The 21,728-nt window shown below is 34.9% G+C and overlaps 6 protein-coding genes across 8 annotated transcripts in view; 4 read left to right on the top strand and 2 right to left on the bottom strand.

Moving 5' to 3' along the window:
* Nucleotides 1-5,403: 5,403 nt before the first annotated feature.
* On the bottom strand, nucleotides 5,404-6,567 carry LOC136414391 (GTP cyclohydrolase 1-like). Its single transcript, XM_066398381.1, has 2 exons — nucleotides 5,819-6,567; nucleotides 5,404-5,711 (listed from the first exon to the last, which is right to left on the bottom strand). The coding sequence occupies exons 1-2, from the start codon at nucleotides 6,475-6,477 to the stop codon at nucleotides 5,582-5,584; spliced, it is 789 nt and encodes a 262-aa protein (XP_066254478.1). The 5' UTR covers nucleotides 6,478-6,567; the 3' UTR covers nucleotides 5,404-5,581.
* Nucleotides 6,568-8,640: 2,073 nt separating this feature from the next.
* On the top strand, nucleotides 8,641-12,462 carry Gk1 (Glycerol kinase 1). Its single transcript, XM_066398650.1, has 9 exons — nucleotides 8,641-8,953; nucleotides 9,381-9,559; nucleotides 9,751-10,059; nucleotides 10,286-10,542; nucleotides 10,596-10,731; nucleotides 10,802-10,982; nucleotides 11,037-11,172; nucleotides 11,406-12,158; nucleotides 12,208-12,462. Exons 1-8 carry the CDS (start codon nucleotides 8,892-8,894, stop codon nucleotides 11,673-11,675), a joined length of 1,530 nt encoding a protein of 509 aa, XP_066254747.1. The 5' UTR covers nucleotides 8,641-8,891; the 3' UTR covers nucleotides 11,676-12,158; nucleotides 12,208-12,462.
* Nucleotides 12,463-12,617: 155 nt separating this feature from the next.
* Nucleotides 12,618-13,398, top strand: hoka. Its single transcript, XM_066398660.1, has 3 exons — nucleotides 12,618-12,812; nucleotides 12,867-12,950; nucleotides 13,124-13,398. Exons 1-3 carry the CDS (start codon nucleotides 12,764-12,766, stop codon nucleotides 13,276-13,278), a joined length of 288 nt encoding a protein of 95 aa, XP_066254757.1. The 5' UTR covers nucleotides 12,618-12,763; the 3' UTR covers nucleotides 13,279-13,398.
* A 929-nt stretch (nucleotides 13,399-14,327) lies between these two features.
* Nucleotides 14,328-15,894, bottom strand: LOC136414398 (myb-like protein V). Its single transcript, XM_066398389.1, has 5 exons — nucleotides 15,761-15,894; nucleotides 15,530-15,614; nucleotides 15,009-15,419; nucleotides 14,807-14,956; nucleotides 14,328-14,750 (listed from the first exon to the last, which is right to left on the bottom strand). Exons 2-5 carry the CDS (start codon nucleotides 15,605-15,607, stop codon nucleotides 14,616-14,618), a joined length of 774 nt encoding a protein of 257 aa, XP_066254486.1. The 5' UTR covers nucleotides 15,608-15,614; nucleotides 15,761-15,894; the 3' UTR covers nucleotides 14,328-14,615.
* An 889-nt stretch (nucleotides 15,895-16,783) lies between these two features.
* Nucleotides 16,784-20,014, top strand: Deaf1 (deformed epidermal autoregulatory factor 1). 2 transcript variants are annotated; one of them, XM_066398348.1, is made up of 9 exons: nucleotides 16,784-17,138; nucleotides 17,953-18,137; nucleotides 18,195-18,256; nucleotides 18,308-18,423; nucleotides 18,488-18,562; nucleotides 18,618-18,744; nucleotides 18,793-18,993; nucleotides 19,050-19,221; nucleotides 19,271-20,014. In XM_066398348.1, exons 1-9 carry the CDS (start codon nucleotides 16,967-16,969, stop codon nucleotides 19,454-19,456), a joined length of 1,296 nt encoding a protein of 431 aa, XP_066254445.1. In that variant the 5' UTR covers nucleotides 16,784-16,966; the 3' UTR covers nucleotides 19,457-20,014. The 2 variants fall into 2 exon arrangements, with proteins under 2 accessions (XP_066254445.1, XP_066254446.1); XM_066398349.1 differs by having other exon boundaries at nucleotides 16,785-17,138; nucleotides 18,799-18,993.
* Nucleotides 20,015-21,074: 1,060 nt separating this feature from the next.
* The window catches only part of LOC136414229 (catalase-like), a 260,265-nt gene continuing 259,611 nt past the window's right edge, over nucleotides 21,075-21,728 (top strand). For both annotated transcript variants that reach the window (XM_066398120.1, XM_066398122.1), the window contains exon 1: nucleotides 21,075-21,237. In XM_066398120.1, the coding sequence (XP_066254217.1) occupies nucleotides 21,169-21,237 (69 nt within the window). In that variant the 5' untranslated portion in view covers nucleotides 21,075-21,168. The remainder of the gene's footprint in view (nucleotides 21,238-21,728) is intronic.

Raw genomic sequence — 21,728 nt, 5'->3', positions numbered from 1 at the left:
GGAATGGGGATGCTGGAGGCTGATGGAGTTGGAGGCACAAGGCGATAACCTGATTAATAAGCGGGAAGATGGGAGGCTTGCTTTACTGCTGAAAAAATGCTTTAATTTGCATTCAATGTGCACTTGCATTGCAGTCCAAAAATAGTTTTCGAAATTATTGTATTCATTTTATCGAAATGTTATAGTGATATTTTGTCGTAATCGAACTGACTGCCAACATTGAACTACACAGCTTGTTTCAATAATGAAAAAAAAGGAATAATATAATAATGAGAAATGGTTTATAGAAGTACAATAAATTATAAAAAAACACAAAAAATTCGAAATTTAAATTATATCTTTCAAGAAAATAAATGTTCTATCAAAGTCCATATATAGCGCCTAATAGATAATTTTTCGTCAATTCTTTTCTCATTAAGGGAAACAGTCTAGGCAATATCGATAAAGGCATTAGCCCCCGAAGGAGTTATTTCTGTTTATCTTCTCAAATTACTTTCAATTAATTTTTTTTACTTTTTTTTATTTATTAATTCATTTCCTTCATATTCATTTCACTTACCTCTTTTAACACTTTTCTTATGACAACTTTGACAGTTCCTAAAGATGAAACAAACTGAAACGTAATTTACAATTTTATTATTCAAATTTAATGAGAGAAAGGATACTGGTCAAGCAGACGCAATTAAGCACCTGCAGAGAGTAATGATTTTACAAGCACTCTATCAATAAATGAATAATTTTTTTAATTTTTAAAAAATCACAAAATAGATTTGCCCGCTTTTGCGTGAACCATAAATAATCCAACACATAAGCAATAATATTATCTATTTTTCAATAATTAATAATTGAAATAACAATAATTTTAGTTAAAAACATTTACATGATTTAACCCCTCAAAGCAATATATATATAATTACAGCCAATTCCTGAAAACAACAATTGCACCTTTTATCAGCCATATGCCGATTGAAAATAACAACCAATGGAATTATTTTGAATAATAAATCATGTTCAGTCAACTTATTTTTTCATAAGAACTTATTACCTTATCCTATATTTATTACTTTTATAGTTTTTATATACCTTAAGGTAAGGCTATCTCGTTATTTATGACAAAGTACCCAATTAACGTTTATGAAATTGTGAAATGGAGTTAAAACTTAATAAAAAATATTCCAGGAAGTTTTTTATTTTTCTGGCGCATCCATGATTTTGCCAAGAATTAGCAAAAGACTAAGTTTTGTAAAAAAATACATTTTGATACTCTAAAATCGAGTCCAAATTCAATAGTGTTATGCTGTGTTCTGCCCACACCATTTTGTTAAAAATTAGCAAGAGTCTAATTGTTTCTAAAAAAATATTTCTTCAGATTCTTTAGTCGAGTCCAAACTCCATAACCGAGATGTCTACAACATATCTCGCTTGCACCAGTTTGTCAGGAATTAACAAGGTATCGCATCTGTCCAGGAAAGGCCAAGAAAGTATTGTTGTGGGATTCTTAAACTCAATTAAAACGTAATAAAAAAAGTTATCAATATTCTTTTCACAGAATATCTGTACTATTTTCTCACAATCCAACTGGTTTCATTTTTATTAAAAAGACACTTTTAAGCTGCTAAAATTAAAGTTAAACTATATAGAAGAGATTTTCTACTTGCATAAGATTCCATCATTTTGTCGAGAATGACAAATTTGCATATTTTCCTACGAAATGGCAAGTTAATAACATTTTAGAACTCGGAAACCAAATTAAAATTCAATAGGAAGGATATCTATAACATTTTTCAAGTATAGTGCTGCTCCATCTTTTTGCCAATAATCATCAACTGGCTTTATTTTTGTAAAATAATCGCATTTTAACCCACTAGAAATCGAATTAAATCATTAGAAGAGATTTTTCACTTACGTTTTGCATTCACCATTTTGTGAAGAATTAATAGGGACACCAGTTCTCCAACGAAATATCGAAGAAATAACGTTATATATCACAGAAAACTCAATGAAAGGGATGTCTGTATGTCATCCATGTATCTGAAACTGTACCTATTTGAAGAATCTACAGAACACAAAAAAGCCAAGCTCGTTTCTCCAACTGCAAAATCGAAGTCTTTTTCACAAGTTGAAGGCTCTTGAGATAGTTTGTTGTCTTAGCGTCTAAAGGAAATAATGGATTTTATGTTAGGTTTACCTAACAATGTTTCTCCTAAAACGGAACTTATTTTCTTGAATTTTTCATGTGTTTTTTCCAAAAATCTTATGCAACCCCCTGCCTTGTTAGATCACTCGGATTTCAATATGTACCGATGGTTTAACCCCTCTCCTCCCCCCCCCCCCCTTTGTAGATCTACGCAAGCAGCAGATCCGTATCCTGTCGAGAACTATTAGCCATTACAGTCCATTATCTCATTCTCAATTTAGCAAAAAAAATCTAGGTTACGTAATAAGCCAGCAGCTTATTGGCCATTGGAATTTTCAAATGACACAGGACAAGTATATTAATCGCGGCTAAATCATATATAACAAATGCAAGCACTTGCATTTTACTCTTAACCTTGACTTAAATCGATCTTACATAAAGCATTTGTAGGTACTTTTTGCCTGATTTACTCCATCTACATTGAACACCCCAATAAAGGTGGATCACTATACTTTTTCTATTGCAGCGACTAGTGAAACTTCCGGTTTCGTTTTGTCTACTTTTAAGGTTAATAACTTTTTCCTTTTGCTTTTTTTCACTATAGTTTTTTTTCTCATTTCGACCTCGGTCAATCAGTGCTAATCAGCATAGGAAGCAGGCGATTGTTGAGCTGTTTAAAAATTTAATCTTATTTTATTCATGTCCGGAGATTGGCAAATGGGAAATTACCAACACCGTGGCCTTCGTTTGAGTCTCAGGTACCCAATTTTGCTCCTCTTTTTCGCTCCCTTTTAGGTCTCAATAACAAATAATAATCAAATATTTATATTATTAATAATGGTGGCGAAGACAAGGTCCCATTCAATTAGCACGGTTGATCAACTTCAGGGTTATGCCACGCTTTGTGGTTGTTCTTCAAACCATGTAATACGATGTTTATTAGGTTTGCTGAAGATATCGGCCAAATATCACGTAGACGCTTTTTCGCCAGCGGAAAAAGCGTCTTTGGACTTATTGATGTTTATGATCAGCGGCTAATTATGGGGCAATGCTTCTATAATCATTGAGGAAGTTGTGTTTGAAACGTGACCAAAGAGGACACGCTTTGGTTAATTCTTGACAAAATGGTGGAGCAACATATCAAGAATTGACGAGTTTTAACTTAATATCAGACCAAAAGGTAATTCTTTTATGATTTTCATGTTGAAAAACTGAAATTTTGATAAATTGACAAAATAATTAATGCATTCGGAGAGTAAATAATCTTTGAAGAATGTTATCAATTGACCTATAACTGGGAGTTAAGCCCTAAAGTACCAACGTGCGTTTCATTCGCTTTGTCGATCTTCAATTCTTGTCAAAATGGTGGAAAGAAATATGTACTCAATGTGTGGACAATTTTTTGTGCAAACCCATTTTTTGGGTCTTAAGTCGAGTTCAGAATACATACTAAAATTGTTTTTTACTAGAAAATGAATTATAATTTTTTATTTATTGAATAAGTGAAAAAATTAGATTTGTGCGACAAAAAGATAACAAAATATTAAGCAAAAAATAAAATTTAGTTTTAAACTCAAATTATTTCTTATATTACATTTAGAAATTAACAATTTTACTACTTAGAAACTTGTCACTTGAATAAACGTAGTGATTTTTTGGAAATAAGGAGCTTTATTCCTTGAAAAAATTTTCAAAATTTTATGTAAGGGACGGGAGTGTATGAGGCGCGATTCCGAAACTTTAGAACTCAAAAATTTGTCGTGATACGCCAATGACTTTATAGGAATTTGAAACCGCAAATGTCTTTTATTAACAGAAAATTTGTATTCCGCTTCCTTAGAACACAGAGGTGGGTGAAATCAGATTTGAGACTGTAAAAGTACTAATGGTGGGGAATTTTGAAAGTTTAAAATATCTCACTTGAAATATTGTCCTACTACGTCCATGGTAGATTTTTTTGAGAATTTAAAACTGTAAGTTTCTGTTGTTGACAGAGAAAATTTTATTCTGTTTCTTTCGGAGGAGCGCTTTTTAAGTCTAGGTGCAGCCAAAAAAATTGAAATTTTCGACAAATATGTGCGACCTTATTAATTCTTGACAAATTGATGGATACAAAATTGCACTCAGTCAAGTAATAATTCCACTTTAAACCTCAAAGTTGAATTCAAAATTCAAAACCATACCTCATTTCTTGCTTAATTTGTTTAATTATTTTCTTTATTTTGTGACCAATGATATTCTATTTTGTTCTATATTTATCTAACCACTCTCTCCATCGAATAACCGCAAAACAGACTTGACTTGCGAATTCCATTGTGCAATATTACTCACTTGATATTCATTGAACTTCTTAAGAAAATTTAGGTTTTTCAAATTTAATTCCTCAGCATTCTATGGAAATTCGGTAGAATTTCCATCCAGAATTTAATCGCTGCGATTATTGCAACTTCCTACAAATTACCTGCTGATGTCTTCGTCTTAAAAGCGTCTGGTCCGAACGTTTCCGTCGTTCCTCTATAAATCCTTCGTACAAGTAAGCTAACAAACACCCTGTAGAATTGAAACCAATGAAGTTCTTGTCTAATTAGACATTTATTTTGATTAGAATAATAATTAACCGTACATAACTCTACTATTTCACCAGATTTAGCCAACAACCACTATTAGCAACCTTAATCGCTAAATCAGGCAACATCCGTATATTTCACGCAACTTTTTTATGGATTTAGCATACAATAAGTTTTTTAATTAATTTAGCAACTGTTGATAAAATAAATTTTAATTTTAGATTAAGAAAAAAATTGGGTTTTACCCCACATCGCAGCTTGGCGAGGGGAAAATCCAGCACTACGGCCGGTTTTCAGCTGAAAAGTGGCGGGTTTTTCCCCAGGAACGCCTTGTGCTGTCGATCTGAACGGGAATTTTGCCGTTTAAGTTATGCTAATAAAATGCAAATGGGCCTTCGCGAGAGGAGTCTTTGACCAGCGCTACGCCCATAAAAATTAGTCTAGTTTTACCATCTTCTGGGTTTCTCCAAGCCAGCGAAACCTTTTTTTTATTATTTAATGGAATCTATGAAAGTAGCCGTAAACGTTACCATTTAGACGATTTCGCATTGGCAATATGATGCAATTTTGTACACAAGAAAGAAGCTAAAAGTTTATCTTTGGTATTTTTATGTTCGAGCCATTAATGCTTTTGTGATAAAGAAGAATCCGTTGAGAAATGCCTCCATATCTCACCCGTTGATGAGGAAAACAACGCTGTTATTCATAGAAACTAACGTAGCTTTTATTTATCAATTCTACACAAACATATCACACAATACCGTGGAATCACAACTGGTAAAAATAAATAAATAAATAAACCGATCCATGAAGATGGGAATAACAAACTTATGCTCTAGTAATACCACAGACAATCATTTTAGTCTAAAATTCGACGCTAATGGTGGAGGGCCAACTTCAAGAACTCCTCCCTGGTTTTCTGGTTGTCTCTGAATTCCCCCAGCATGGTCGAGGTCACCGTTTTGCTGTTGATTTTCTGGACGCCCCTCATGACCATACACATGTGCCTGCAACGAGTATGATTAGAAAAATAGATGAAACGCAAAGAAATGTAATAAAAATTATTAAAAAAATATCTGAAATATCCGTAAAAATTATAAGAAAATCGACTTACGATCCTTCCACCACCACTGCAACACCATTAGGCTGCACCGCCTTGAGGACAGCAACAGCGATTTGCTTTGTAAGTCTCTCCTGGACTTGAAGTCTTCTAGAGTAAACCTCAACGATTCGAGCCAATTTACTCAGACCCAAAACCTTCCCGGAAGGCAAATATCCGATGGATACCTTCCCATAGAAGGGCACCAAGTGGTGCTCACACATGGAGAACATCTCAATATCCTTGACCACCACCATTTCGTCATGGTTCTCGTCGAAAATTGCATCATTGAGGATCTCCTCAAGGCTCTGATCGTACCCTTTGGTGAAATACAGCATGGCTTTGGCAGCTCTCTCCGGGGTCTTCAACAGTCCCTCCCTGTCTGGGTTCTCGCCCAGAGCACCCAAGAGAGACTTGTACGCCTTGGTCATCTCTGGAATGAGCGCTTCTCTGGTGGGCAATTGCACTCTTGAATCGTGATATGAGCAAGTTTCAGCACCTTTAACGCAATGGCATTTGGGGAGGACCACTGTACTGCCCAAATGTCTCCCCTGGGAACTCCCCTGGGAGACCCCGTTGGTATGTCCATTGGTGGCAGTATCTATTTTCTTGGGGTTGACATGCACCGGGTCCAACTCGCCTCCTTGACCGTTGATTAGACCGATTTCGACCATGTTAATTGTTGGACTGCTTTCGCGATAAACAACACAGACAAACTAACGCTACTAAGGATTCTTCTTTAGTTTTATATAAGATGGTGAGCGAATGACGTCAAGTGCGCACCACGAGCTTCCGTTCACTTTCCCGCACACAAGAGGTATGTATCGGGTGTTTTCTGTTTTTCCCATGGAAATGAGTAAGACCGGTGGATGTGGGGAATTTTCTTTGGGTGCTGCCGACGTCAGAAGGAGAAAATCGCTTCTCAGAAGATGAAGAAGTTTGTTCCCCATCTGTGAAGTCTTTTTTGAATCGGATCCACGTCAGAGGAACTTGCAGAAAAAACGAAATTTGCCATTGCTTGCTGCAGCTCTAATTGAACTCAGTATTGACTTGTCGGTAATTTCGCTAACAATATCTACATTGTTTTGATCCTCAAACTTGAAACGAATCTTTCTGGTTCTTGATAGTTTATTCTTCTGAAAAAGTTCCTGGCGAAGGCGCAGGGAGTCTGAAATTTTTTAGTTGAATTTTGACTAAATGTGCAATTTTCACCTTTTTTAAAAATCTTTAACCATTTGCAACTGAATGATTTTGACTATAGTTATATTCACTAAACCAGACTTGGCAATTCTGATACCATTTTTTAGGTTTCTAATTAACCGTAACTGAGCCAATTTTGACCGCAATTTTCACAGCTTTTTACGAAAGGGAAAAGCCCAATTTTGGTCCTAATTTTCAAATTTTTTTACTAAAATAAAAAAGAACAAATAGCTGAACCATAATGGATAGGAATATACATTGCAGACGCGCACAAAATTATTGTCTATTGTTGCAACCTTTAAACTACCTATTACATCAAAGTGAGGATACGATGAACCCTAATGGGATAGCTACTTAGTGAAAGATGAAATATTTCATAACTGTGTAGTCAAAACAAGTAAGTATTCCTGATTGTCTAAAGAACCAACTTTTTCCATATGCAATACAAGTAGTTGTATTTTATTTTTAATTATTTACAATTTATCTAACTCAGACAACAAATCGACACAAGTCAGACGTTAAAATCACTGATATTGGGTAAACCCCTTAAATGAAATCACCATCAAGCAGCCATTATGAAGTATCTTCAGTTTTAGCAGAGACTTTGCAGGATTAGATGAGTAATAAACATGTATGCGGTTTTGTAATTATTAAATTTTATTTATTATATTTATACAATTATTTATACATTATATATATATATATATATATATAATATAAAATTCCTTTTTTAGAAATCCTTCCTACCTATTCCTTGGGAAAATTATATATTAGATATACGGTCCTCTTGATTTATGTGTTCATAGCGTTTAACCATAACCGGACTGATGCATGAATCCACCATAAAATAATGAGCATTGAGTTGAATGAAATCAGTCATTAATATTGATTTTGTGAATGGCTGGCGACATCTATGCGTTTTTTTGTTGAACTAATTGATTATTATGTAAGAAAAACTATTTTTCCATTACGCAGTTAATAAATTTCTAATCATCAGCATTAGATGGTGCCAGTTTACTGCTATCAAGTTTCACATTTTCATTTCTTAGGTCCTTAATTTCCTCTTAAGCGAGTGTACATAATAATTAAAAATACAATCTTGTCTGAGGAGAGTATGGTGCCGCAGCAACAAATAATTATTTATAATAAATACCCTTATTCGATCATTGCCCGTTATATGTTCTGAATAACATTTGATAAGAAGAAAATGAGTTGTTTTCATAAAAATCAGGTATCAAGTAGAAATACTTTTCCCACTAATTAATACACGCTATCTCTGTCTTTATTGCCTATACAGACAACGATTTAGCAAGCCTTTTCACAAGGCTATTAGCGACTATATTTAACAGAACTTATTGGTAGGAGAATGGCGAGCAAATTGATATTGGAAACTAATTTATGTCTCTTTTACACATAATGACGCCATCTACTTATTGCAATAAACACCCTGCCCTTCTAAAGATCCCTTTATCGTCCTTGCCAACGATGGTATCTAATGGCAGTAGGGCTACTAGATGATACATTTATTAGTTATTATTAGTAGTGGCGACATCTCTTGGCAGAGATCCAAGCTACGGTACCCGATCTTCCCCTACATTGGACCATGAAGTATAATTACCACATTACCAGGAACGTTGCCATATAAATAATCGGTCGCTTGATCAACGTCGTGTATGACAGAATTTCAAACATCAATAATCCCCAGATTGTTATCAAAACCCTAAATTTGAAAAATTACTCACAATCTCCCGGTAAAACGATAATTCAGGGCCAATCAACGCTGAACGCGGAACGCAGTGTTTCGACCTATCTCCTTCTAATCAGCCAGATTATGTAAAGCTTTGTGCGGGATCGGACAGTTTTACGTGGTATTTTAAGAGAAATTGAAATGGGACCGCTGATTGGTGCAATCGACGAAGGCACGTCCAGTGCCAGATTCATTCTGTTCAGGTATGAATTTGGTCCATCAACCTGATTCCCGAGTCCAGTCCACGCATGACGATCAACACCAACAACGCCATCTGTGTCATTACAAATCATTGATAAATACCTAACACAAACATTTAAAAATTAAAGTAATGAGATATGGTTTTAACGGTTTGTTATTGTACTTGCTTATTACACGTGAAATGCAGTCCTCGAGTAAACAAACAAATAGTCTGATTTCATGGAAGTTGTCGTGACTTTTGTTAAGAGCGCCATCTCTCGAGACACTATAAATAAATTTCATAAAGCCTTTAATAGAGAGGCCACATGGAAAAATGTGCCTAATTCGATTTTATACGATGATTTATTAGATGTGGCCTATGATAATTAGCGTTTTTATCAATATCAAATCATATATGAATATTTCCAGATTCTGATTTCTATGTTCTAGAGCTGGAACTGCGGAAGTGGTAGCTTCCCATCAGCAATCGCTATCTCAAATATGTCCCCAGGAAGGATGGGTGGAACAAGACCCTATGGAAATTCTCTCAGTGGTCAATACGTGCATTGAGAAAACTGTGGACAAACTTGTAGCCATGGGAGGCAGCGTTAATGACATCGCAGCAGTAGGTAAAGCAAAACAACAGGAAATTAAATTCCTGAGTGAAGCACTAAGCAAATTTGATCAATAATTATTTAAATATACAATATATTTTATGCTTGAAGTGCTAAATTTATATTATTGCGGGTATTCCCACATACCTTTAGTAGTTGTTAAATTTTTGTCAACTCAAAACTTCCACAGTATATTTGATTTATAGGCGTAACAAATCAGCGAGAATCAACCCTGGTATGGGAAAAATCCACTGGCAAACCTTTATACAACTCGATCGTCTGGCTGGACGTTCGGACGTCCACCACAGTGGACCAACTCTTGGAGAACATCCCCAACAAGACTAAAAATAAAAACTACCTCAAACCTTTATGCGGACTCCCCATTTCCCCCTATTTTAGTGCTGTCAAAGTGCGATGGTTACTCGACAATGTTTTGAAAGTTAAAAAGGCAGTAGCTACCGATGATTGTATGTTTGGAACTGTGGATTCATGGCTAATATGGAATTTAACTGGAGGTAACGAAAAAAAAAATTATTTTACATATCTAGGGCGAAGTGGTAAGAAAAAGGTAAATTTAGAACGCAGTAACAAATTAATACAGAAAACAATTGACATCTGCGTATGTTGACAATAGAAAAATATTGCTAGCTGTGTTCCAGTTTCAAAGAAACTGACCGTATCAAATATTTTTTAGATAAATTTTAATGTAATGATAAAAATCCTTTTACTTGTCGTTTCTAGGCATAAATGGAGGTCTGCACATCACAGACGTCACAAACGCCTCCAGGACAATGCTTATGAACATCGACAGCCTCAAATGGGACCCAGTTCTCCTCAATTTTTTCGGAGTGCCCTCCAGCATCCTCCCAAAGATCAAATCCAGTTCTGAAGTCTATGGATCTGTTACTGTGGGTTCCTTGAAAGGAGTGGCCATAGCTGGATGCATTGGAGACCAACAGGGCGCTTTGTTGGGACAGCAATGTTTGCAAAGAGGACAAGTAAGAAATTATCAGAATCGCAAGTTTCCTCCGAGTATTGTCTGTGATTTCAGGCTAAAGCCACTTATGGTACTGGCTGCTTTCTTTTGTACAACACTGGTACTATTAAGGTAAACAGTGCCCATGGACTTATAACCACAGTAGCCTACCAGTTGGGCCCTAAATCTCAACCTATTTATGCCCTTGAAGGTAGGTACTCAAGTTTCGATTTTACTGCATTCTTCCTTATTTTATCTATTTCCTTATTTGTTCTATATAGGTTCTGTGGCCATCGCTGGAGCAGCCCTAAACTGGTTAAAAGACAACATGAACATTCTTCCATCCTTTGGAGATGCCCAAAAAATCGCTGAAGAAGCAGAGCTTGCTGACGCTGGAGATGTGTACTTTGTCCCAGCTTTCAGTGGATTGTATGCGCCATATTGGCAGCAGGAAGCTAGAGGGTAAAAAAGGGACAAAAACACATTTTTCTCTTATTCACAGAGAAAAATTCACAGAGTTATTGTGGGCATCTCAGAGGACACAAAAGCCTGTCACATAGTTAGAGCCACGTTGGATGCAGTTTGCTACCAAATCAGAGATATTTTAGATGCTATGAACAAGGACTACGGATCTCATTTAACTAGCATTCAAGTAAATCTATATGTATATACATATTTGCGCCTACAGGGTACCCGTTTCACGCTCCTCGCCATTGGAATCTCTGTTATCTTAAGAGATACGAAGTCATTTAAAATAGGGCAAAGTTTTAAGTTAGACAATTTTACCCTTATTAGACTTACCTCTTATCACTTAAGATAACTGAAATTCTTAGTTGGATTCCTCAAACGCAGCCTGTATATCTAGTAATTAGTACGTTTCCGTAGGTTGATGGGGGTATGACAGCCAATTCTCTCCTCATGCAGCTTCAGGCAGATTTAGCAGGAGTTAAAGTGACTAAAGCAGGAATGGCGGAAAGTACAGCTTTGGGTGCTGCCATGATAGCAGGGGCTGCCGTGGGCTTGTGGGATTTAAGCAAAAGTATGAACCTTCCCAATGAGATTTGGACTCCCAATTTAAGTGACGATGAACGAGATGTTAGATATGCTAGGTGGAAATTGGCTGTTGAGAAGGCCATGGGCTGGGACGTTCTGTAACAGATTATTACTCAAAAGTTGTTCAGTGGTAAAATTTGTGCAGAATGGACTAGCAGTGGTTTAGTTTTCCAAGGAAAATTTGTTATTACATTTGTAAGCTGAATCGTAAGAATAACTGTTTTATATTCATCTACCATATTGTCAGGAACTTGGAGAATTACTAATTCAGTTGTCCCAAATTATTCACCTCCACCTAAATAAACTTAAATGTTAACAAAACATAATAAACTGCTACACATCTTTGTATATTTAATGATAAGGATCATCACGATAAGAAAGCGCATGAATTACTCTTTCAGTTAACACCTCGTAGGAAGTACTTTAAAATTAATTTGAATATATGCTACACGAGCTTTGCAAAAATGAACAGAAAGGTTCGGTTTATTTTTATTGCGATAGTGGTATTGTGCGCCATAGTGCAGGAAAGCGATGCCAGAAGAAAAATCCTCAGAGGGCGAAAAATGATTACCAGAACTTATAAAAGTAAGAATGCATAAATTTATAGTAACAAACTAAAATCAACTTCTTTAAGAGCCCCTGGCAATCCCTGCATGGGCGATAATAATTCTAATATCCATTGGACAACTCGTAGTCGGTGCCCTTATGTATTTAATCATGAAAGTTGCCATTCTGGATAAGCCCATGCCATCCCGATACGTTCCGGCACCCACAGAGGAGACTCGTGCTCAAATTAGACTCAATCCTGCCTTAACACCTTAAGAGTGAATAAATTAAAGTACTGGCAACTTTACCAATATGATAACATCCATGGAAAAGGTGAAATAAAGCCGCGGTATTGCTCAATTTAATTCATCAAGAAAATCATCTTCTAGGTAAAGTTGCCAGTATATTATATTTATACACCTCCAAACATACCCATGAATCATCACATATGTATGATATATGAAATAATAAATAGTTAAACCCATTTCATTGATAATCTGAATGCATTGACTTATCTTTGAGATAAATTAGTGATACCTGAGTTATTAAACGTATTGATGTACGACCCAAAGATTAGTTGGTTTTCGATATTTATACGCAAACATCTCTGTGTTTTGTAATATTACAATAAAAGAACATAAAAAATGGCTCTTTTTGGCAAATCCTTTTTTCTTTATTTAGCAGTAGCTGCAGGTAAAGTTTTAAGATATTAGCGCTAAAATTTTCATAATTGTTTAAATTTTATAGTTCTTATATCACTTTTCACCCCAGAAGTTGAGGGTAGGAGGAATGTTTTAAGAAACAGGAAAACAGTCAACAGAAGATACCTTAGTAAGTACCTATTTTTCTTTATAATTGCCAACATGAAATAATGTGCTAGGCACGAAGTGACACACATACAATATTTACTGATTCTAACCATTAAGAACTGATAAAATTCGTTATCTTGTACGGAAAATAATAAGAGATACGATAAGAGAATGTTTTAACAATGTGTAATTTAGGACCTATGGCACTACCAGCATGGGCAGTCATTCTTCTAGTGGGCATAGGACAGTTGGTAATTGGAGCTATTGTCTACATAATAATGAAGAAATCCATAATCGATCCACCCATGCAGGGAAATTATACCATGGCTGCTACCAGTGATATTGCTTAATTGCAATTTTTGAATATAAAACGAAGATAAGTTTTTTCATACATACATGACTTTTATATTATTAATATGATTCCAACGGTAGTGAATAAAGAATATTTTTTACCGTATATTTAAAATCAATGTGGTTAGTTTAATATTTTTCAAGGCGTTAAAAAAACAAAAGACAAACATTTCTTTATTAAAGTAAAATGTGCTTTTGGACCTTAAATGCCCAGAAATGAGAATGTTGGAAAAGTGGAAATATATTAGAAATAAAAAATGATACAACAGGTTATTCCTCAGTGTATAAAACAGGAAGCAGTACGTAAGCTTGACTACAATTACTTTTCATGATTTGTTATAAAAACTTATATATTTCACAAAAAACGTCTAATTAGTGAAAATGTACGTTCACCATATGGTCAAGAAAACTTGAGAGAATTACTATTTTCATTTAACTCTTTCATATTTAAACACTTTTTATTCTGACGCAATTATACAGCAGAAAACAAATTTCAAATATTTTGAAAAATTTACATTTATGAAATCAGTTTCAGAAGTTAATTATTGGAAACTACCTATTTATTAAATAGTATGTAAATTACGTAAATTGCAATATAAAATTTATTAGTCAATATTCCAAAATATCTACCTACGGATAATTAAGAGTATCTGAATATTCACGTATGGATATTTTGATATAATAAGAATATGTATAATCTTTCACGTTTTTATTTATTTTTTATTGATATTTTCTTTATTTATTTAAGATAGTTGCCTCTACTATAACGCAAGCAGCTGAAATTCCAATTTTGATACCCCATAGAATAAAATTAACCGAATATCAATATGCAGATATTATGGAATTAAAAATGCACCTATGAAATATCCATATGTGGATACAATAGATGTGAAGGGTCTATATTTGTAGTTTTTTTCTTCAAATATCCACCTATCTGCAGTTCACTTTTAAGCTAAATTATCATCGCTGTTATATAGAAGTTTGCCGCGATTTTCATCCCAACAATTTCTTGCGTTACCCATCTATATTCCTACCAAAGAAAAAAACCTTATGCATGTTTAATATAAAAAGTAACATTTATTAATCACCTCTATATCAAACACAGGAAATCCAAAAATTGCACTTCCAAACAAATTTGAATTTTAAAGTGGGGATTAAGGAATAAAAAAAACATAGATTGTTAACTTAACTTTGACTTGATTCTCAATTTTTCAAATTTGTAACACTATAAAGAACATTTATCAGTAAAGTTGGAGACAAAATAGTGATGCACATTCAAACATTGTCCTGTCAATAAAAACTTAAATCTATTATTATATGGTAAAAATCTGACTTATTAATCGCTATCTGCATTGATGATTTTCAATGTTTCCCATTGCACTTCGACTGTCAAATTGTTGTTATTGTGTCTAACAACACCAACTGTGATGGGAGCATATAAATCCTTATCCAAGGGGGACCAGCCTGTGTACTACAAATTAAAAATATTAATTAGAAAAACTTGTTTCATGATGAAAAATCACTTACAATGGAAGTATTTTTATGTCTAACCCTATCATCCTCATCAAAAGCCTCATATTTCTGCAATAATGCCTTTCCATCAATCCTCCAGATCACTGGGTGCTTGCTAGGGTCTCCCCCTTGAGCATCTTTTTTCAAAATAACAAAGGAACCAGTCTAAAATTTGAATTTCAATAGCTATTATAACAATATGGGTTTAAGAACATACTGCATAGTCTTCTGAATAAATGGTCTTTGGAATGAACTTCCTGTGAACTCCTCTAGAAGGAACATGGATACTTGTCCTAGATGAGTCTGAATCAGTATTTCCCTTCTCTTTTTTATTGTTTTCCTGGAACATATCAGAATTGTCATCATTGGACAGCTCACTTTCATTCGAGACTTTTTGCTTTTTTGGAATAGACTTTGTCTTTGTGGCAGATTTGGCAGACTTCTTTGCCCCAGCATTACGTTTTTGTTTCTTGTTAACTGGCTCTTCTTCAGAGAAATAATCATCTTCTTCATCTACTGAACCAGCTCCTTCAAAGTCACTAGCACTTTCTTCGGCCACAAATTTTTTCTTGGGATTGCGAGTGATTCTTGAGGATTTTCGGCGTCCTGTTTCTTCTTCTTTTGCTTTCTGAAAGAGAAAAAGTTGAATTTTAAGAGCTATCAGAGGAGGCAAGGTGCAAATGTGCTTCACAAGGCCATGTTGATACTACAGTAAACACGTTAAAAATCCAGCCTTACCTGCATGTCCCATTCGTCCCCCGAGCTTTCAAAGGGCTCGGGGTCATCCTCATTCTCTGAGTCGTGCCTGTGGCTCATTTTGCACCTCCAAAAAAAGCAAGAAAATGAAATGTAAGTGTGCTTGAAGTTATAAAACGTACACAAGGACAGATTGAGATTTTTAGCTGTAAATACTGGATTTCTTTGAAAACTATCTAAATATAACTAAAATATCCATCTTGTTACACTTACCGGTTTAGTGTATGGTTTAAAACTGTTTATTTAGCTGGAAATTACAAATTTTAGATAATTTATAACCAGTCGGCGTTAGTTATACCCAAAATGGCAAATTCAAGTAGGGATGTTACGGAAAGAACTGAACAGGTTAACTGCCATATGTTCTGACAACAGTTCTTGTTAGAAGAACTGAACCTGTTCTTTTATAATCGGCAAAAGGAAATTACCGACGTCGCGACATTCTGAGTGAAGCTTTTTTGCTCATTCGGTATTATTTTCTACTGTAGTGCTAAAAGAAGGCATAAATTTAAACATTTTTTTTTCTGAATTCAAGTAGGTACGCGGGTTTTATTCTGCCACGGCCTCTTTTTCAATTTTAATGACCCGTAAATCATATAATAATGTATAGTAAAACAATCATATATAAAACGTCCTTTTATGTAAATTCTCTAAAACAAGTTTGAGAAATAGATTTTCACAAAAGAACAAAACTGTTCGAGGCAGTTCCCGCGATTTAATCGTTCCATAACATTTTTCCCCCAATTCGGAAAAGTCGGCCATTTAATCAATTGTCAAAAATGAGAACGACAGATGAAACTGTAAAAGCCAATCAGCGGGCTCAAAAGAGATCGCGTGTTAAAAAATTGTTTGGGTATACAACCAATAAGATGATGAGTTTATAATTGTGGTTAGTTTGTTAAATAATGGCGGACATCGTAGTCCTGACTTTTTACTTAAGTTTGTTTGTTTATTTTAAATTATTAATCGAAAACATTGTAGAATCTTATAGAATATTTAGATAAATTATTTTTTAAATATATATGCTTTTTTTAAGTACTTTGCTCAGCGATAGGTCATTTTTTATGGTCAATTATTAAAAAGTTTAATTGAAATCTTTTCTCATCAAAAGTCCCTCTTATAATTAAACAAAATTACGTAATTTATTTAAATTTAACGTTATGAAATGTCCCAAGTGTTGATAATGGAAAGGAATTTGAATGGAATTTAAAAAATTATTTAAACTAAATTCCCACGCATGCGTGTTGCGATTGAGCAGGCCTTATCGGAAATACCCCCGAAACGGCCTGACTCAGCGGCTTGAAACGGTGTCCGTACTCTCCTGTGTGAGCTCGCGAAAATTGAAAATTTGGTGACATTAAGTGCGTGGAAAGCGTATTCAGACTCTCTGAGAACGGTGTTTCTGTTCGGGCGTTTTTCCACATGGAGAACTCAAACTCGGACGACGTCGTCCTACCGGACATCTCCGAAGCCGAACATCTTGCGAGCGAGCACGACGACAATGGCGATCATGGCGACCAAGTTGAGACCAAAAATACCCGAGTGTCCACCGTTTCCGTTCGCCATACCGGCGTTCCTGTTTCTCTACCTGTCGGTCAGTATATTTTCCATTGCCATTGTATGCATGTTAATCTCGGATCATGTTCATTAAACAAAAATTAAATCGATATGGGAAGACAACATGGAAATCCGATAGTCATGTGCCGTTTCCTGTGACGTCACGATTGTTGTCAAATGATTCATAAACCAACACGATACGTCGTCATAGGTGGTCATGAATTCTCATAAAAGAATTTTTTTTGGCAGTATATACAGGGTGTTATGTAATCACGGTACAAACTTTGAAGGAAGGTTTTCCTCGGTTTAGATTGATACTGTTTAAAATTTATTTTCATATTTTTTTCACAAAAAATTTACATTTTTCCTGAAAATTCGGTACTTCTGGGATTTTAAACATCTAGGAACTTAAAATTTTTTTAATATTTAATACAAATTATAGGATAATAATAAAAAATAAACATATTTCTAGTGTGGACAATGTAACAGTTATTAAATTAATACTACAGTAGAAAGTAGCAAAGAAAATAAAAAATAATGTTTTAAATTCCATATCCTCCATTACAGAAATGAGATATTGCGGAAGATTTTGTTAATGATTTTCTAATTATCGAAAGATGTCTATTCTCAAAGTTTGTGCTATGATCACGCAAACACCTTGTATAAATAGATATAAGGAAAAATAATACTAAAATCTTATATTGATATTCTAGAAACCATATAAATTAGTGAAATCAAAAATTGACCACAAATTTCATACTCTGGTTGAAAATATGAATAATGAAACTTTATTCCATTTTGAATTTATTTGCCAATTTCCAATAAATAATTTTTTTTGTATGCAAAATTAGGCAGCCTCATTGCAAGCACTTTCAATGTCATCACTCAAGACCAGATGCAACACTTTAAACCTATGCTCTGCGTGGACAATAATGGTTACTTAGCCACTGATGGGAATGGGACAACTGAACTGAAAACCATCGTTATCCAACAAGAAGATGTTGGAGGGAGTGGTTCTGAGAGTGTGTCTGTTACTGTAATTTTTTTCAGCCACCTCAATAAACAAAGATTAAATATTTTTCTGTTGTGTTAGGTCAATCCTACTGTGGTAGGTTCCTGGAGTGAAGCAGCCAATTTACCAATTCTGCCTGTGAGGTATTGATTTGTATTGAATTGTTTGCGAGGGAGATTAAGAACTGTTTTTAGATGTAAGAACACTTCGGCCGAGTTGCACAAAGCGCGTTTTGGGTCCGGAGGTAGAGGAAGATGTATAAAACTTGGAAATTCCTGGTACACTCCCAGCGAATTTGAAGCTTTGTGCGGTATGTTTTTGGTTATTATTACCCACAAATTTCTTAATAAATATATTATTGTTTGTGACTTCAGGAAGGGCATCTAGTAAGGATTGGAAGAGGAGCATACGGTTTGGAGGCAGAAGTTTACAAACATTAATTGATGAAGGTCAGTTTTACTTCTCAAGCTCAAAATATAAACAATTTATAATAATTCTATTCAGGAATCATCCTTCCTCATGCAACTAGTTGCACCTGCGCAGCTTGCTGTGATGACGAAAGTGCTACTGGCCCTGTTCGTCTATTCACTCCCTACAAGAGAAAGAGACGAAAAGAGAGTGATTCCATGAAGTACGTTTATAACATATTCCTCATAGAGTTGTAACAATATTTTAAAAGTAAAAGGGCTCTTGTGACCTCCAATGAAGAAGACAGCGATCACCAGACCAAAGAGGAGGCGTGGCACAGCCTGGCCGAAGGCCTCGATTCTGAAGATTACCAACTTATGGAAACTGTCGTAACCAGCGATCCAGCTGGGTGCATTAAAAAACTGGAAGATATTTCTAACCAAATTACCAGGTTGTCGGGGGAATATAGAAGGTTATTGGACTTCTTTTGACCGTTGCTTGAACCGTTGCTTAATTATATATTAACAGGGGAATTGAGGAACTGAAGGAGGTGATAAGTAGGCAGCAAGAACGGTTTCAAAGGGAACGGGAGTCTGCGGTTTTGGCTGCCAGAGTTGAAGCGCAAGTAGCTGCCTTGGGTTCAGACGGGAATAATGCTGATTCGACGTTGCAGCAGATTGATACTGATAATCAGAAAAAGGCAATTTTCCATAACAGACAAATAATCAATACTAATAGTTTTTTTTTAGTGTGCTAATTGCAACAGGGAGGCGTTGGCCGAGTGTTCTCTTTGCAGAAGGACTCCATACTGCTCCACATTTTGCCAAAGAAAAGACTGGGCTTCACATCAAGTGGAATGCGTTAGAGGAGTGACTGGAGATGCTGGAGGGCAGCAGAGTATTATGCTTATTGTTGAAAGTACTGAGCAACAGTAGATTTTTTTATACATATATGAAATAACGGTTGATCATTAAAACAAAAAATTCGCAGTAGATGTCGAGCCTTAAATGTAAGACGTTCGATTAACCAATTTGCTATTTTCAATCAAACATCTGGCTAACAGATGAATTGATCCCAGACAGGCTGCTGATATTTCCACTCTTATGTGAGATTTTGTTGTAATGGTCAACCGTTACTTACTTTAAGCATTTTTTTATGTTTTTGTTTCCATAAATTCTGACTAGCGTTACGTTACTTTTATAATTAAAGATCAAAAGTATCAAGCTAAAATATATGTAACTGTGATATCATAATTTGAAAACCTAATTTAATTCATCAATGCTTTGTTTCTTCAAATCGGCCCTGTGATATACGTAATTTTTTATTGTCAAGAAAAAATACTTTTGATGAATTGGTTACCTACATAGTACAACAAGGATATTTTACAGTTGCTCTGTGCTGTATTTTATAGCTTGTATGACCTTATGGCATTGTTTTAAGAGAATAGTTTTGTATTTTCCCGCTACTATGCCAAATAAACTGTGTGTTCAGTTTGTGAGTCGAAATTACTTATTATCCTTTTTTCCTGAAAAGTGTGAATACGTCGGAACATTGGCAACGCTGCTGTGCAAAATACGCACATAACTAAACATGAGCATTTCTATATAATTTTTTGTGTCAAAGCCCGACCAAAAGTCTCTAGGCTATTACACAATAATCCAATGAAATCTGTTCATTTTTTTTTTTTTTTTTTAATAAAAATTCTACTTATTTGATGTTGGTTTTCATTTGCCCTGTTACGTAACCCCGCTTGTGCGGTTTTGACACTCACGTCACTAGAAGAGGAGTATCAATAAAAGACGACATATGACGACAGAGGCTAAACAAATGAAAATAAAATACAAGTTATTGAAGGTAGGAGTCGTTCAATTGTTTTTTATTATAAATTAATTATTACCCATTTTTACTGAGAAGTATGAATGCGTTGCAACATTGACAAAGTGGCTACGCAAAATATGTGCGCAACTAGAGATGAGAATTTTGGTCACTTCATCGAAACCGTGATTTTGATGTTGACCGTTAAAATAAAAACCAGCACTTCAAGTTAAACGTATTTCCGCTATTATGAAAAAACTATTTCCAAATTCCGCGGGCACTTTGTATGTTTTTTCTCTAATTTCTAGTCTCCTAGTGCGGGAACTAGCTATAAAAAGGTTGCCATAACCACCCGGATTAAAGTTTCCCCTCAAAAACAAGAAAACTTACTAATCGGTGCAGGCGAGGTATTTGATTAACTTTGTCCTATATATTCTCACCTTAGAGAACTACCCTAATTACACTAAGAGCACTCAGACTAATATAAAACAGGTTTTATGTAATTTTGCATGTTAAGTACCCACGAAAAGTCTCTAAACTTTTAAACATTAATCCAAATCAAGTCTGTTTATTAACTTTTTTAAATTAAAATTCAGTTTATTCGAAGTTGATATTGAGTTTCCCGTTACGTATTTCCGCGCCTGCTCCTTGGAGACCTACACATATCACTGTAAGGAGATGATAACAAAACACGACACATGACAGCAGAGCATAAACAAATGAAAACAAAATACAATCGTCGTTCGAAGTGAGAGTCGTTCGGTTGTTTTTTTGTATTTTCTATTGTTTCCGTGGGTTTTAATAAAAATAATTCCGAGTTTTCTTATTCAAAATGAGTTCAAGGGATAAAGCCTCAACTCAGCTGTTGGACTGGCAGGCAAAGAACCAGGAAAAGGCAAAGGTGAGCCAACTTTATGTTTACATGTTGTTTACCTCGTTGAATTGTTTTTAAAAAAGTACATTAATGATACCGGTTGCGTATGACGTTAGTTGAAGAATCCATAACGATACGAGTACCAGTTTAATTTCGATTTCTCTTCGAAGAGCCAAATTAGATTGATGTTTTATTTGTATTCAGATCGTAAAAGCAAAAGTAATTTTAAAGTAGGAAAATTAAATTCTGACGATTAAATTTTAATGATCAAGAACGTAGGTCTAATTAAGTATTTAGTTCACAGTCCACTGTTTATCAGCTTTTCAGAGCATTCACCTGCATATTAAAATTTAATTCTTCTTTGCATAAAATTACATGTAAAACACTTCCAGAAGTTTCTGAAAGGTAATTCTTGAATTTATGAAAATTCCTGATTAAAATGGTGAAATTTGATGATGTTGGTGACATATCATAATGCAAAAGAGCATAAAAGTTCCTTTACAGGAATGTATCACGAC

This window comes from Euwallacea similis, chromosome 17 (genome assembly GCF_039881205.1).
Source record: "Euwallacea similis isolate ESF13 chromosome 17, ESF131.1, whole genome shotgun sequence".
NCBI lineage: Eukaryota > Metazoa > Arthropoda > Insecta > Coleoptera > Curculionidae > Euwallacea > Euwallacea similis.
The sequence above is the reverse complement of the archived record's forward strand: the minus strand, read 5'-3'. Positions and strand labels throughout refer to the sequence as shown.